General features: G+C 45.3%; 1 protein-coding gene across 1 annotated transcript; it reads right to left on the bottom strand.

The window, feature by feature from the left end:
- Positions 1-2,874: 2,874 nt before the first annotated feature.
- srebf1 (sterol regulatory element binding transcription factor 1) lies at positions 2,875-16,215 on the bottom strand. Its single transcript, XM_079178433.1, has 19 exons — positions 15,947-16,215; positions 13,172-13,759; positions 11,871-12,031; positions 11,638-11,772; positions 11,304-11,522; positions 11,091-11,205; positions 10,700-10,857; positions 10,321-10,540; positions 10,020-10,204; positions 9,653-9,914; positions 9,339-9,505; positions 8,978-9,146; positions 8,752-8,860; positions 8,493-8,602; positions 7,360-7,492; positions 7,041-7,206; positions 6,149-6,364; positions 5,395-5,506; positions 2,875-4,705 (listed from the first exon to the last, which is right to left on the bottom strand). The coding sequence occupies exons 1-19, from the start codon at positions 16,050-16,052 to the stop codon at positions 4,485-4,487; spliced, it is 3,552 nt and encodes a 1,183-aa protein (XP_079034559.1). The 5' UTR covers positions 16,053-16,215; the 3' UTR covers positions 2,875-4,484.
- Between the last annotated feature and the right edge of the window lie 364 nt (positions 16,216-16,579).

Genomic DNA, 16,579 nt, shown 5'->3' with positions numbered 1-16,579 from the left:
ACAAGAGAGACAGGCAGCACTCGGGGATGGAGAAATTGAGAAAAAGGTTGAAGGTTTAAAAGAATGAGTTACTCCAGAGAGAAACAGAAAGAGGGAGAGATAAAAAGAAAGACAGAGAGAGCGAAAGCTGCTGGTTTGAGTCCAGGCCATAAGGATGGGCAACTGGCAGTTCAGAGAGAAGACAGGAAGGGTGAACGAGAGATACTGGGGGGCTGCGGAGGCGGATAAGGGGAAAGAAAGCGCTCCACCACCACACCAGCTCAATTAGTAGGCGTTCCCGCTGTGTCTTTCACAGTGGAGCTGGTTGACTGGCCAGCTGCATCCATCTCCCAGCTCCTGCACACTGCAGCCAGCTCACTTACGTGTCTGCAGCCCTGCACAGAGGCCCCGACTGCAGTGCATGTACAGCACACACATGTGAGCTCCCACTTGCGGTGTACCTGAATGTACATCTATTAAAGCTTTTTTCCATAAAAACAAGTACTGCACAGTTTCTATCATGGTTTAGACATAACAACAAAACATAAAGGCTCACGTTCTGCATTGCCGTGTGTAGCAGTCACTGTGGGAATACCTCAAAACCTCTGGCACAGCTCGTACTTTTTTCGCTCTCTGTGTGTTTGTGACTTGAATTCACGTCGGTCTCTCTTCCCTTCGTCTACAGGACCTGTAAGATATTCCAGTTCACCATCTCCACCACCAACACCACCTCTCAGACAAGCAAGCATCACCCTATCCAGCAAGGCAAACAAAGATGCTGTCCTAACAGCCACCTACACCTAGAAGACACGGTGATGAGTGATGACGGACAGGCGCGTTCGGCCAGTGGGGCTGGGGGAGGATAAAAGGCTGCGATGAGGAGCTACAAGCCCCGGAGGATGGCTCCGCAGAGAATAGCTGCTCCCTGAACTCGGCCTGGAAATGTGTTTTCCCCAACTGAGCCCCGTACTGGAAGGCAGAAGGCAGCGGCACTGTTTAACAGGAGGATAGACGGCGCTTCAGAGACTGTGTGCCTAGAGCCCAGTGCACAGGGGGGCTGTTTGAAATGCAGAGTGAGGAATGTGCGTGTGTGCGTGTGTTCTGCCTTCGGATGGGTTGCTATCATATTCAGACACCTGGCGGACACTGATTGGACGGGAGCATCCCTCTGGCCACCTTGTCTGTGGGCCAAGAGGTGTGTATGCGCGTGCGTGCATGTGTGATAACCACAATGTCATTCTGCAGCCACATCATCAGTGTGTTTGTGCCTCATGTGTCTGTGCGAGTGAAGAAGCTCATCTCTAATTCATGATGTCATTGCATCAAAAAAGCAGCAGCCAACCACTGGATGTACTATCTCAATGTGTGCGTTTGTGTTTAAAACAAGAGACAAAATGAAACAAAAAAAGGAAACTGTACATGATGACGTGCTTTACAGGTTCTAAATATTCTGATATTGAAGAGTTAAGAAAAAAATGGACGCAGTATTTTAATATAACGCTCTTATCTTCGGAGATGTATTTTGATGTGCATTATGACTATACGACATCATTGCGTCACCCTTGGTATATGTCAGGCTTTGTTGTAATTCAGAAATTAAAAAAGAAAAACTTTAAAAAGGACAAAAAAAAAAAAACTCTGTTTCAGAGTGTTACTCCATTTCAACTGTGTGCACATTCAATATGTACAGAAGACGCCGCCATCACCACCCGACAGGTTGCAGATCAGGGCTCCAAGGGTCCAACCGGGGGTCAGGTCATCTCACCTCACATCTATGTACAGTTCAGAAGTATTACTGTTAAACATTGCCATGATGTACCATTATTTCACCTACCACAGCAACGCAGAAAGATATACATTCAATACAGATTTCACAACACACCAGTCTGTTCGTGTATCTCAAATGTAGCCTCTTTCGCTCTTCCACGCTATGTAACAATGCCCCGTACAGGGTGTCAGTTTAAATACTGGTCATATCAAAAAGGAGACATATTTAAGTATTAGAGCATAAAAGAAAGTGCAAAAACGCCACACCAAACGTTCCCTTTTATGAAGCTCATTATTTAATGGTGTATATAAGTATTTGATGCAGTTTAAATGTAAGATGTGATGTACTAATATAATTGTGTATAGTATTTCCTAGAGATGTTTATTTTCTATAAAATGGAATATGTTATTGCTTATAAAATGTTATTAAAAGAATCCATTGATGAAAAAAAATGAAGACCTTTTTTGGGAATGTCACTTGTCATAAGTTGGAGCATGCCGTTTTATTGATTTTCATGTCTATTTGTTTGGAATCGATGACACAGCATCACTTTGTTTGAAATGTTTTTTGTAACGCCAATGTTAAATATACCAGCACCTTTCAATGCTGCTATGACCAATGCCTGCTCTTTTTGTCTTTACTGAACGTGCACTGACATTAACACACACGGAGACACAATTTGGACCGGCCTATTTTTTTTGGAAAAAGGGACGATTAGTAAAAAAAAAAAATCAAATTTCCATTATCAAAGCCACATCATCACATCCCATCATTATAGTCATATTTCAAAGATTCCAGTTTCATATTAATACAATGTTAAGTATTCAAATTAGAAACATGAAACGCACCGAAGAGCAACTATGACGGATAACAATTAACGTTGGCCTTTGCTTACAAAAAACACTGTTCGAGATAAATTACAGAATTATCATTAATCATTCATTTATTCTTTTGAAAAAAAAACTTTTCAAAAGTTTAATCCCATTTCACATGTAACCACATGACCTACTTGCATAAATCTGAGTTTAGTGGAGGGAGACTTGTAATTATTACCTTTATCATCATCATCAAGAGGTATTAAACCATTTACCATTCAAATGGAAAGCACCACAGGAAACATTATAGTCTTCTTTACAAAATGCTTTAATATTTACATCATAAAAGGATGAAACCAAAGAACGAGAGATATAAATATGCCAGTTACAGCACACATGAATAACACCTTTAGACACGGTTGCGTCTCATTCATCTCAATCTTTCAGTCTTTCACATTAGTGACACACTATAAAAAAAAAACACACTGGTTCTGGGACACCAACACATGCCAAAGTTCTTTGATTTTATTTTACATCTCTAAAAATCAACAATCGATGGTTCTCTAGGAGCATGAAGCCATAATGACTGACGGAGCAAGTATTGCTCTTTATGTTGGAGCTACAAAGGAAAACCAGAAGATTCACCACAGGCCCTCTTTGGGAAAAAAAAGAAAATGAATTATTTTTGAAATTGTCTGCATCATGGAACTTGTTGCAAAAGTGCCAAAGGTTAACGTGATAGTTCCAGTTGTCTGCCAAATCATTTTGATATCATAGTTGCATACGTGTGCAACAGTGCAAAAGGTCAATTGAGTCAGACGACGTGACACAAATAACATGATACCGTCTCCATTTTCACCGTCACAGTACAGTAACCGTATGATTTGGGCCCGTTCAAAAGCTACCAAAGAAAACAGGTTTTAGAAGAAGAAAATAAGCATTTATCACTCTGCTTATGCAAAATACTGCTTAATCAAAATGTCATACAGATTATAAATACATTTTAAAATATGTACACTGCAAAACAAAAAAAATGACCTCTATATGAAAATAACTTCATAAAGCCATATTATTACTTATCTCATTGAAATCAGCCGCGCAGGGCTAGTGCAGATGGAGAACACGGAGCTTGTTCAGGGGGTCACCTCTCCTCAGATTATCGCCGGTAAAAACATGATTCATACTTTTAACACTATTTGAACAACCTGCGGAGCGGCGTCACACTGAACAGGCCCACGGTCGGACCGATCACAGTTCGGTCCTTTTCCTCCCACGAACAAGAGACCCCCCCCCCCCCGCTCACTCTGCAGCCAATCAGGGGAGACCGCCGCTCCAACCCACTGAGCACTCGTGCCGTAAAAGGTGCATCCATGTCAAAAATATCGTGGGTGGGACTATACTGAATAAGTGCAGGGCAAGTATCTCTCTGTCATGCCACACACACACACACACACACACACACACACACACACACACACACACACACACACACACACACACACACACACACACACACACACACACACACACACACACACACACACACACACACACACACACACACACACACACACACACACACACACACACACACTAAGAGGACGTGATGGCTCCTCTCTGTGGTTAAACTGTGGCACTGCAACGCAGTCTCTCAAGGGGATTGGCTAAGTACGCTTCCTTTATTCTTGTAATAATCCATTGCAACAAGAATGTGAACTCAACAAGTGCTTCCTGATGGACAGTCCATAGAGAAAATGATTTTAGTTTGATATGAATCTGGATAGTTTAGAAAGCCAGAGAGTGGTCTGGTAGCGTCTCTGTGGGGATTTCTTTTCTGTGTGTTTGTGTATTTCAGAGATGTCTTTATATACAGTGTCAATGCACGTCTCTCAGCAACCCCTCCCCACCGTCCTTCCTTCCCTCTAGCTGTTGGTGACGGTGGTGCCGCTGCCCAGCTTGATGATCATTTGCTGGCAGTCGTGGAGGGTCCTCTTGTCTCCCAGCTTCTCCAGGGTGCGGGCTGCGTCCGCCAGCATGCCCACCCTTTGGCCGGGAGCCGACAGAAAGGAGGGGGGAAGGTAGCGGCACGCCAACATCACGGCCTCTGCCTGCTCCCGCTGGCCGGGCCGCGTCTCGCACTCCTCTGCACACACAAAATACACAAATAATGTCATTAGCGCGGTATTTCGGGTAAGCTTTGCGATGTCCTCGGCCAGCCACGGCCTATCAGACTGCAGCGGCTTCTTATTTAATTACCGATGGGATTAAGTGTTGAGAACAATTGGGCAAAACAAATGAGAAGCCGATTAGAGCTACTGATTACAGCCATTCGGTGTCTCTCAGCTCTCTACAACTTCTATTTTAAAAGTTGCAAGAAAACACACTTCTAAAGCATGATGCAGAATCCACAGTTGAAGTTTCTCTGTGAATTGGAAATTTACTTTAAAGCTACCGGATTATAGCATGATACCCGGCTAATCTAACTCATAAAAACAACGGTTATGATTATGTTATAAGAGCCTCTCGTACTGCCTACAATACCTAGAGAAGAAACAACAGACACGGAAAACATAAACTCATCTCATCAGTGAGAAACGATGTAGCCACATCCATTAGGTTTAATAGGTAAAGCATTAACAGCAAAATACGACAATTACTAGAAAATATCACAACTGAGGAAATTATGGTTTGCTCTATAAAAATAAAAATAAACAGAAATTCCAAAATAACAAAAAGCAAAGAGCTTATCAAACCATTCTGCCTGCAGACAGAATTACTTGTAATAAATAAATAAATAAATACAAAAATCAACATAAGTGCGTCCAAACACACCTGTCTTGGCTCCGGGCGTTGCCCTGCGTCGCAGCGAGCGATCCAGGAGCTGATGCGTGCGGGTGGGACTGGCTCCCGCCATCAGCCTGGCTGTAGCTTCATGAAGGAACAACTGGAAAGAGATGGAGGGAAGAGTAATGAGGAGGAAGACGAGGAGGAGAAGGAGGGGTGATGACTCATACATAACATTCAGCTCCACCTCAGAGAGACTTTGAAGCCTTGCGAACAACGCTGCTAAACACTTGCCTCAGGGGTGTCTGTGTGTGTGTGTGTGTGTGTGTCTGTGTGTGTGTCTGTGCGTATATATGCATGTGTGTTGCAACAGATAATTGTATCATGGACTGCCTGCAATTATGTGCACAAAAAGTATGGATGTATATATGCTATGTGCTTCCCTTAATGTGTTGCCCTTGTGTCTGACCCTTCCAGGTAATGTGCTGCACGAAATAATCTGTCTTGATGCCTGTGAGTCGATCTCCTCCAAGTGAGGATTGTTTTGATGAGTCATGGTTTTAAATGCCTGACAATGTAAACAGACAAATACAAGAGCTGCTTAGGTGTGTTCATCTTGTTTTAATCATCCCCAGAGTGTCTGTCAATGACTTTGACCTGGACGTCTGTTTGTGTGTTAAGACTGAGAGGAAATAAGATTAGAGAACAGGATTGAATGTACGTAAGCAAAACAATGAAAGCCCCAAAACTTGGATGAGCTAAACAACTAAACCGTAGGGATTAATAGTACTGTTGTACGTACCCTTCGCATCGCAGGCCTGAAGCTATGTGCCAGCTTGCGTAGGGAACTGAGGTCTTGCTGAAAGCCTTGGAGCTCCGGTGGGGACGCCTGGTGGACCCCCACCGGGCCACTGGTACCCACCGGCCCTGACCCAGCAGGACCGGCCCCCTGCTGCTGCAGGCGCCACACATTGGTTCTCATCACCAACAGGAGATCACACAAGAGCAACTGGACAACCTAGAGAGAGAGAGAAATACACAAGATGAGAAAGAAAAAGGGTTTGTTCTACATCAAACTTCAGCTGCCATTCTCACATATTCCTTGGTGAAATCTGACTGGGTAATTACATCATAGTGTTACACAGTAAGTCTATGTGTCATTAATAAAAACAAACATTCAGTGATTAGAATGATAGCAAACAAATTAACATACAGAGATATTACCCAGCACCAACTACAACAGAGCTCTACTCAATCCATGTGTGTGTGTGTGTGTGTGTTCTGCTGTTAGTGGCCCAGCTCTGTGTTGCACTGCAGGAACATTGCACTCGGCTGAGACACACATGCAATGCAACTACAATGCACCACAGCTCTGGCCGTAGACATGCACACACTGTGAGGCTACCTATCCACCAGCATCACCATCTGCTGAACGCCAGAGGGTAGGACACCGCTGTATCACAGAGAGGAACTGCTACAGGGGGATTCACAGTCTGTGGTAAAGTGTGTGTGTGTGTGTGGGGCAATTTACTGTGTTTACTATTCCATACACGCACATGTGTGAGAACATCTGTCACTGTGTGCATTTGTGCGTACGCAATCTTTTCAAATTTTTAATGCAGATGCTGTCGCTCTCACAAAACTTGACTTTAATGCGCACAAATCTGCAAGTTCTTGTGTCTGTGTGTGTGTACCTTGTCTAAACTGGAGCTGTGGCAGTGTGGTCCCAGGTTGAGGCTGTCTCGAAGCAGGGCGCTGGCCTTGTCGCTGTAGCTCAGACTCAGCTGGCAGTTTTCTGGCTTGGACAGCAGAGCCCGCACAGCCCTGAATGTGTTCAGACACGTCTTGGGCAGAAGACTCCTGACAGAGCGAGGGCGGGAAAAAAAGAGACAGAGGACACAGGTTAAAGAAGTGGAAATGTGTGTCTGTCCTCTGCAGACAAAAGGTTATGAGACAGTCTTAGTCTGACTGCAGATGTTCCAGTGTGTGTGTGTGTGTGTCTGTCCAACTTACTCTGCGTTCTGCAGACTGCGGGGCAGGTGCTCGACAGTCGGATACAGTCTCTCGGCCGCGGCGTCATCTCCTTGGAGCCAGTTGATGATCACCACAGTGACGGAGGACCACCACTTGGAGTGAGGGTCACAGCCTGGAAGTTGGAACAAAAACAGTCAAAGGCGAGACACCCGCAGACAAACAAACATGCAAATATTTGAATCCCCCACTGCCCACTTTCACATGCATGAGAGTGTACACACTGACACACACACACAGCTGTTGTCAGTATTTTGACCTCTGAATCAATCCGTTTCTCCCCTCTGGCATAGTCGCAACATGCTGAGAGACAGCAGCCATTTTGACGACTCCCCCATGAGGGAAAACTACTCCATTTAACGTTGGGCAACACACACACACACACACACACACACACACACACACACACACACACACACACACACACACACACACACACACACACACACACACACACACACACACACACACACACACACACACACACACACACACACACACATACACACACTTCTAATACTGTGAGCAACCTGAGGCTCTGCCAAGAAAAGTCTCTTATTAAAATCCCCGCACAGTCTCCCTCCCTCCCTCCCTCCCTCCTCTCAAGGTGATCACCGATTTGACAGCGCTGAAGATAGATGAAGCAATCTAGTGGATGCCTCCCTTTCACCTAAACCCCTTTCGCTCAGATCTGTGATCAGTGAGGACAAAAGGAAAGTGGTGGGAGGGTGAAAGTCAACCCAGTGGAAATCAAGCCACCCAATCTCAAAAGTATAAAAAATGGAACTTTATCTCAGTGCTTCACATTGAGGAAATCAAAGAGTCGAGGGCAGGTGACTGAATGATGCGGGAGAAGGCGAAGGCAATTCTCTCAAAAGAAACCTAGTAATAAAGTAAGGAGCCCAAACCTACATTTGAATGTGTTGACGTAGAAGCTGCTATTGGCGTAGGGTTCAAAAACTGCTGCCTTTAATTGGCATTAATGCTTTTGATGTTCTATCATTAAAAAAAGTGCCTCGAGTTTTCCCTAATGTTCAAGATAAAGTGTCTTTACAGTGGTTGGTTTCTTTCTTCTCAGACAAAGAAATGAGTTGGTGACAGAAAGGACAACGTACCTGTCACGGTGGCCATGTTGGAGCCAATAGCAAAGGACTGGGAGGTGGCACCAGCTGCATCTGATGCACTAATCAACAGCTGGAGGTACTCCAGGGCATCAGCATACTCCCTGAGGAGAGACACCCACTGAACGGTTACTTTGCCGCCACATCAACACACAATGACATTTTCAAATCAATCCGTTTGTCGTTAGACAAATTCCAGCGGGGTGAGCAGTATCAAACAGTTCATTTTGGAAGTGTGTTTTGTTCCCCTCACCCCTCTCCCTGGCTGCAGCTTTTCTCTTCGTGAGGCTGGGCCACACAGTACAGAGCCTTCTCCAGGAGATGCTCCCTGAATGCCTGAGTCACCTGGGCCAGCGGATCCACTGTAAGAGGACCATTAACAGACCATTAACATACTACTGCCTCTCAATGTGCATCTACCACACACACAGGGGTTTTGGGCCACATGGCGTGTTGTGCTACGTTTCGTCTGCACTGACCAGTATTGCCAGCCTGGCTGTAGATGCTTTCTTTAGGAGTGCTGCGAATAGCCCAATCCCCATCCACGAAGAAGCGGTGACCTAGTGGGTGACACAGCCACTGCATAGCTGGAGGCACACTGCCACTGGAAGACAGGCACGCCTGGCGGGCGCTGCTCAGGAACACTCGCTATCGGAGTAAAAAAAAAGTTAAGATAAGTTCTTCACTCTCACGTCTTAAATAAGTCGAAAGTGGACAGAATCAAGTCCCGGGGTCATTAACAACTATGTTTCTAACAGGATAATGTGCAAGTACTTCAGCGTCACTCAACAACAATTAAAATAAAATATTGCATTTGCACAATATAAATGGGGGACTTACGGAGGTGAAATGAAGGATCCTGGGCATGCTGGCTTTGACCCGGAGAGCTGCAGAGACGTAGACCTCAGCCAGACTGGCTACAGGCAGACAGGAGCCAGCACACTCTGCCAGGTTCACCGCACTTAGAGCCATGTGCACTGCTGACAGGTGGCTACCATTCAGCTTACCTGTATGCACAGATATGAGACAAGAAAATATTGCTTTACAGAGAAAAAAGTTCCTCTTTAATCGACTGGGATTCTGTCACTTCAATATGCCACGCTGCAGTCTTACACTGATTTATTTAGAAACAGTTTTTTTCGCCACCAACTGACCCGTCATGTGTAGCTGGTGCAGGCGGTGGTAAACCAGGGCGGCGTCGCGGCTGCTTTTGCAGGCGTCGTCCTTCAGGGGGCGGTCCGATCGCAGCCCTCCAGCCCTGGCAGCCAGCCAGCGGCCCACCCAGAGGCGCTGGAGGCAGAACCGTAGCAGGGACCATAGTGCAGCACAGCCCAGGTCCAACTGAGAGATGGGTAAGGGACGACCAAGAGCCTTCAGACAGGTCCACAGGTTCTGACTGGCCTGGGCAAAATCTCCCTGGGGGAGGGGGAAAGAGATCAGGGATGATGATGATGAAGAAGAACGGAAAAAAGGTATAAAAAAAAAAAGATATAGGGACACAGATCTTATATCTATACATACTCTAGCTAGGTCCAGATCAGCCTGCTTGCGGTGCCTCCAGAACAAGACAGAAGATCCAGAGTGGGGTCTGGTTACAGGCTCTCCATACACCAACAGACGGATCAGAACCCCTGACACCAGAATACCGTTCAGTAGCCACACCAGTATAGTTGGCAGCATCCAGTCCATCCAGCCCCACGAGTCCGCTACAGAAAACACATTTAATTCATCATCGTAATACATTCCACGAAATCAGATTCTTACACAATTTCAAAACCAGCTCATTTCTGTGACACTCCTACCGAAAGTGGCTACACGTTACCTGCGATATCCACACCCAGGACGCTCCGTCCTGCGTGATGGGTGGCGGAGGCTGCTGCGCTTCCGGCTGAACTGCTGCCGGACGAGCAGAGCAGGGCGGCCAGAGGGTTGAGGGAGAGGAAGAGGAAGGTGAAGGTGCACAAAGCCATGCGGGAGCGGTCCAACATGCCGCCGGCACTGCTTCCTGCCGCCGGTCCGTCTAGCGCGGCCACACTCGGCTGCTAAATAAAAAGAGACCACAGAGATACGGCTAATGTGACAAAGGTGGAGACGCAGACAGTGGCTGCATACTTCATTCGGATGAAGAACGGTGCTGGTTGACTGAGGATTTGATCTGTTACGGACACAAATGCTAGATACTATTTTTAAATCATGCATACCTTAGTGTCCTCCCCCATTGGACTGTCAGGCTCTGAGTCACTGCCACAGTGGGAGAAGGAGGTGGGGGAGCCCACGTCTGAAGCCGGCGGGGTCGGCAGCTCGTTCTTCACATCAGCCGGCGCATCCACCTCCATGGCAACCAGGTCCTTGAGAGACTCTGGAGAAAGAAAAAAGGAAAGACGAAGAGAGGCGCTAGGAGGTCAATCAGTGGTACAAAAGTAAAGACATCTTCAGCCTTCAATTTCACTTCGATCATTTCAGGATAACCGTAGCTATCAATAGACCTCATCACAAAAGGTCAATTGAATGACTTGCTTTCAATGAAAAGAAAAGAAATTGCAGAGAAGCTGTTATGGAATAACAAAGATGGGGGTTTTTTTAAGCACGTACTGTTTTTCTGGGCTGCCATTTTAAAAGCCATGTTCTCCTGTTTGAGCTTCTGGTTGGTCTGCTGCAGGTAACGGATGTAGTCGAGGGCTTTCCTCAGCACTGCAGACTTGTTGAGCTACAAGGAAAAATATAAAACATTAGCTTCATCCTCTTCTCAATGTTGCAGATTGCCAGATTTTTCTCGCAATGTATTTAAATGAAACTCTTTCCTACCTTGGCCTCAGAACCAGCCACCAGATCTTTGAGCTCCAGGATTTTGTCATTAATGGAGGAGCGGTAGCGCTTCTCGATGGCGTTGTGGGCCGTGCGCTTCTCTCCCTTGTGCGGCTGGCCGAACGGCTTACCGCTGATGGCGATGCGGTTGATAGGCAGCTTATCAGTGTCCATCATGAGCGGCATCGTGGTCAGGATGGTGCCACCGCCCATAAAGGCCTAAAGAGGTAGAATAGGTAGCCAGAAGAAAGAAAAAAGGAAGACAGTTACCTAAGGAATGCTCATATTTGCTCATCGTTTGAGCTCAGCATTGTGTTGCACATGACGTGCCTACCTGCAGTGAAGCGCTCTGTACTGGGGTGGTGGTGGCCAGGGATGCGGAGGACATGGTAGTGACAATGCAGGGGTCGTGCTTCAGAGTGGTCAGCAACAGAGACTCCGCCTTGATGAACTGGGGTTGCAGCAACAACTGCGAAGAGAAGTACACAAGTACAGTAAAGATATACATTTATACAACGAGTACACACTGCATGCGTCTTGTATGTACAAGTACGTTTAGGTACTCACGGGTACATGCTGCACGTGGGGTGCGATGCTTTGAACCGAGGGACTCGTCGACGTGGTGGTCAGGCCTTGGAGCTGAGCCTGGATGGTCACTGGCTGAACGCTTGGAGGTGAGGATGACAAGATGGTGGCGGTGGGTTGGCTCACGCTGCTGGGACTGACAGCTGGAAAATAGTTGAGCAAAAGATTTTTCTCCACCTCATTACCTGCTTTTAAAGCAACTGCACACTAAAGTAATACAGAGCATGAAGCAACTGCTAAATTGCTTTCACCTAATTATTGCAGCAACAAAACAATACCCCTGTATCCTTGATACACAAATCATTTGAACATTTCGGGACTCGAGCAGTCAAAACAACAAATCTCGACTGCAATTTTGGAGTTGAATATTATAAAAGAAGAAATTATAGATTAACCAATACATTGTAACAGTATATGGTATCAGCCAATATAAGCTTTAAAAAGCAAAGTGAAATAGGACCAGTGTTCTTTTCACTGCTTGTGAACAATGTTGTGGTATTGGTTTAAACTTATTATTGGTAATTATTGTTATTAATGCAACACTGACACTGTGCAAGCCTTTGTCTATGGGTCTGTAGGCCAATAGGTGAAATACAATCTCACTGGAGATAAGTGATAGCAACGTTCAGTGTGTCACCTCCGACCACCTCGCAACCACCTGTCAGTACCAGGATCGGGAGTTTTACAGGAGTAATAAACATTTATTGCATCCAAGAAGCAACGTTTTTTTTACTACTTTTCTCCCACGGTTGTAAATTAGCGTTTTGCTACAGACACTAAACACAGTGCATATGGTGCCTGTGCATACATTTATGTTAAGCTACTGCGATGTCCATATTAACTAAACTAATACCAGACACAATCAGGTGTTAATGTCAACATGGCTACTTCAGATATGCCGCACTATGTACATATACAATAGGTGTTGCCCAAACAGAGCATTTTCACTTAGCTCACAGGCTCTCATGCCGTTGAGCAAAGTCTGATAGACTTGGACTGGGATCCGAGTTCAGCTGAGGTTGAATAACCTCGTGTCCTAGCTCGGTGAATGCAATACACATGAAGAGCCACCTTGCTGGGCACTGTGGCTGCACTGGGGTAAGTTCAGTGATTGTACGGTCGTGAGATAGTGCTTTGGGTTCGTGGGTTGGTTTGCGTGTCCTGTGCTTCAAAACCAAACAATATAGCTCCTGTTGGCTAAAATAAAAAACCTCAAGGACCTGTAGATATCCTGTACTAATAAGCAATAGAATAAACCCTCATCGCCATCAAAGAGCGCTTACTTGTGTAGCTGTTCTGGTTGCAGTAGGTGGCCCGGACCTGTTGAGACTGCACCTGGATCTGAAGTGGTGCCTGCGCCTGGGGTTGAGGCAGAGGCTGGGGTGCAGGCGAGGTGAAGAGGACCTGGGCTGTGGAGCTGAAAGGTGGGTTTGGTGCGGGTGAGCCGTGAGGTGAAGCTGCCCGGGCCGGGGCAGGCGGGCTGAGAATGGGTTGGGGCTGCTCCACCTGGGGCTGTCTGAGGCTCTGAGCCTGCGGCGGGGAGGCTGGCTGCTGCCTCTGTGTGGAGCTGGGAACCTGGGCCAGAGGGGACTGCTGGAAGGTGGGAGGCTGGAAGGCCTTGTCTGGGGTGGAGGAGCTACGGGTGATGGGAGGGCCCAGGAGTGCATCCAGGTGTGGGCTACTGCTTAGGATGGAAGAGGACGACGGAGGTGGAGGTGTGGTGGTGGTGGTGGTTGGAGCTGGAGCTAGAGGTGTGGTGATGGACTGGGACAAACCAGGAGGCTCCTGGGTGGGAGGAGGCCCTGTGTATGGAGGGTTATCAAACAGTCCTCCAAACTCCATGTCCTGGTTGCTGATGAGCTGTAGCATGTCTGAAGAGGGAGAGAAATCAGAAGCACCGTCACTGCTACTGAAAAAGTAGAAATATATATCAGAATCATCCAAGAGAACTCTGGTGCACAGACACGGGAAATCTGCAATTGGAGCCCGTTTAAAATTGATAAGACATTTGTACAGAAACATGAATGTCAGTTTGGTTTATTGAGTACTGAAAACATCTCCTCAGTCGTAAACTAGATCTCCTTCATTTCCATCTACGCTGCTGGTTAACCATTCATTAACCCACATGTATGTTGTTTATGATATAACCAATCAGAGAGAGCCCACAAAAATGAGCTAAAGAATACAATAGTTATGCTTCAAACAATCACTGTGGATGAAAGAAGTACAGTACATCTAACAAAACTTGTATTGCAGTGCAGCGTAGGATAAGAATGCACCATTTCGCCCAAGACCATGCCAATGCCAGAATGCAAAACTCTAATACAAAAAAGTAAAAAACATTCAAAAGAAATGTAAATAGTGCATTGCTAAAAAAAAAATAACCATGTGTTAAGAGAACCACCAAATAGTTTGATTAAGAAAAATGACAGCTGGGGCAGCTTGAATCAAATAAAGGAAGTGTTTACCTTGAAAACATTTTGGTTGCTATTCATACTCAATCAAATATATCATGAATTAGGACCAGGGTTCAATCATAACCTACATTTGATATGAATGGATAAATAACTGAATCCTATTCAGAATGTGTGTTGACATACAAAGTATTGCAAAAGACGAGCAGGAAACTTGTCAAATGTACTGCATTGCTCGACAAAAGTATGAAAGAGTTGTAAAACTAATTTGATTATGGTCTCTTTAGCATGAACATGTCTGAACATTATCTTTTTTCACATACAAACTGCTGATGTTTAATGGGAAATGCTTTTATAACTATAAGAAAAATATCATGTTCAAAGTGTATTCAGGGTACTCTAATATACATATATCCTGCTCTTATTTTTAGTATATTTTTAGTCTCTAATTTGACCTGATGAAGCTCAGACAGGCTACATCGCAAAAACAAACCCGGACACTCTTGAGTGCATGTTGTGTCTGCAGTGGAAACGCAGCAGCCTGCTTTTATAGTCCAGTGTTTTGTATGAGGTGATCGCTCTTGGCCAATCAGAGCGCGTCTCAGAGACTTGCTATGCCGATCAGCCCAAGACAGGGAAGAGAGTGAGCGCGCGGTCTGTGGCTCCGCGCGAGGTTACCATCGAGCAGCACCACTGAGGGTTACTGTCGGTCACATTTGGGAAGACGCGAGCACGTCTGCAGGATGCGCATTACGCAGTGGTGCTTTGCACTAATATCCTTTGACCATTATCATGAAAATAGTATACACATTAGCTATTAAAGTCTTTGTGGGGAAATGAAAATAGTACACTCCTCATATATGTATAATAAAATAATGTTTTATTTACTCCATATACATTACATTAAACCGGTGATGATAATGTCACCATAACACAAACATACACATTTGGATTGCTATGCCAGTATTTAGCTTAATAGGCACACGCTGTTTTACATTTTAACGTTACTGCAAACGTAAACAAGAACGTGTTTACAAAAAACATAAGAAAAAAAGGCAATAGCGCATATAGTAATATAAATAGCATATGTTATTTATTTGTTGACATAAATAAATATATATTTGTTAAGTCGGTCAACTGAGGAATGAACGACAGTAACCTGTGTCTGTGGAGCAGGCTGGGGGCGGGGCACACTCACGTTAGCCTACCCTACTAGCTTAACATAACCTACTAGCTTAACTAGCACGCACTATTAATCGGTTAGTACGAAAAAAGATTATGATGGCGAGTTCTGAATAGTGTGTGCAAGACACGACTCCGTAGACAAGACCGCCTGTTATCAACCTCAGCTAACGTAGAATACTAGCGAGTCAAACGGTTAACGGTTAACGTTAGCTAGCTACTCTTAAGCTAACGTTACGACGTGAGCTGAAGCCCTTTAAACTGGTCACCGGTGGTGCTTAATGTTGGCATAAATAAGTATTTTAGACTGAACATTAGATGCGAAACACAGGAGGCAAGTCAAACTAAACACATGGCATACAGGAGGCAACGTTGGCGTTAAGCTACAACCAGTGTTGATGCAGTTTAGCTCATGTTAAAACGTAACTGGATGAGCTAACACACAATGTTATATTGTCTTACCATCAATGTCGCTTAAGAGGGCCGTGTCAATCTCGCTGGGGTCATTTAGCGACAACGTTGGGTCCAGATTATCCAACGAAGGATCGTCAAAAGACAGGCTGTTCATCTTTACTGTTGTGTCTGGGCTCTCCGATGTACACTTGACTGGCTGTGGAGTCGCTCAGAGACGAAAAAATGGGGAAACTTCTCGCGTCCCTACATTTGCCAAAAGCGTCAGATCCCGAGCTGCAACTTTGTATTGATGTGTCAAACTAACCACTCACTCCTACCCCCATGATGGTCCAGGGAAACTTGTTAACCCAAGCCAAACACTGGAGCTCATTCAGTACTAACGTGCTTACGGCGAACCCACCCAGTCGACGGTGATTGACAGGCTCGCCGACCAATCACCGCCTTTGTCCTGGATTCCCACGTACCCTGTTTCTCAGGGTTGTTTTGATTATTTGACTGAAGAATTGACAAAATATGGAGCATGTGCCATCATTTTATAATACAACAACGTACATGGAAACATGACTATTAATGTGCTCAACGAACTGGTGTATTGGCTTCAAAACACCTATTTAATTTAATTTAAAAGGATTACAAAAGGATTATCTGCGGCGTATAAATGTAATGTGTTTTATATATAAT

This window comes from Pholis gunnellus (genome assembly GCF_910591455.1).
Source record: "Pholis gunnellus genome assembly, chromosome: 17".
NCBI lineage: Eukaryota > Metazoa > Chordata > Actinopteri > Perciformes > Pholidae > Pholis > Pholis gunnellus.
The sequence above is the reverse complement of the archived record's forward strand: the minus strand, read 5'-3'. Positions and strand labels throughout refer to the sequence as shown.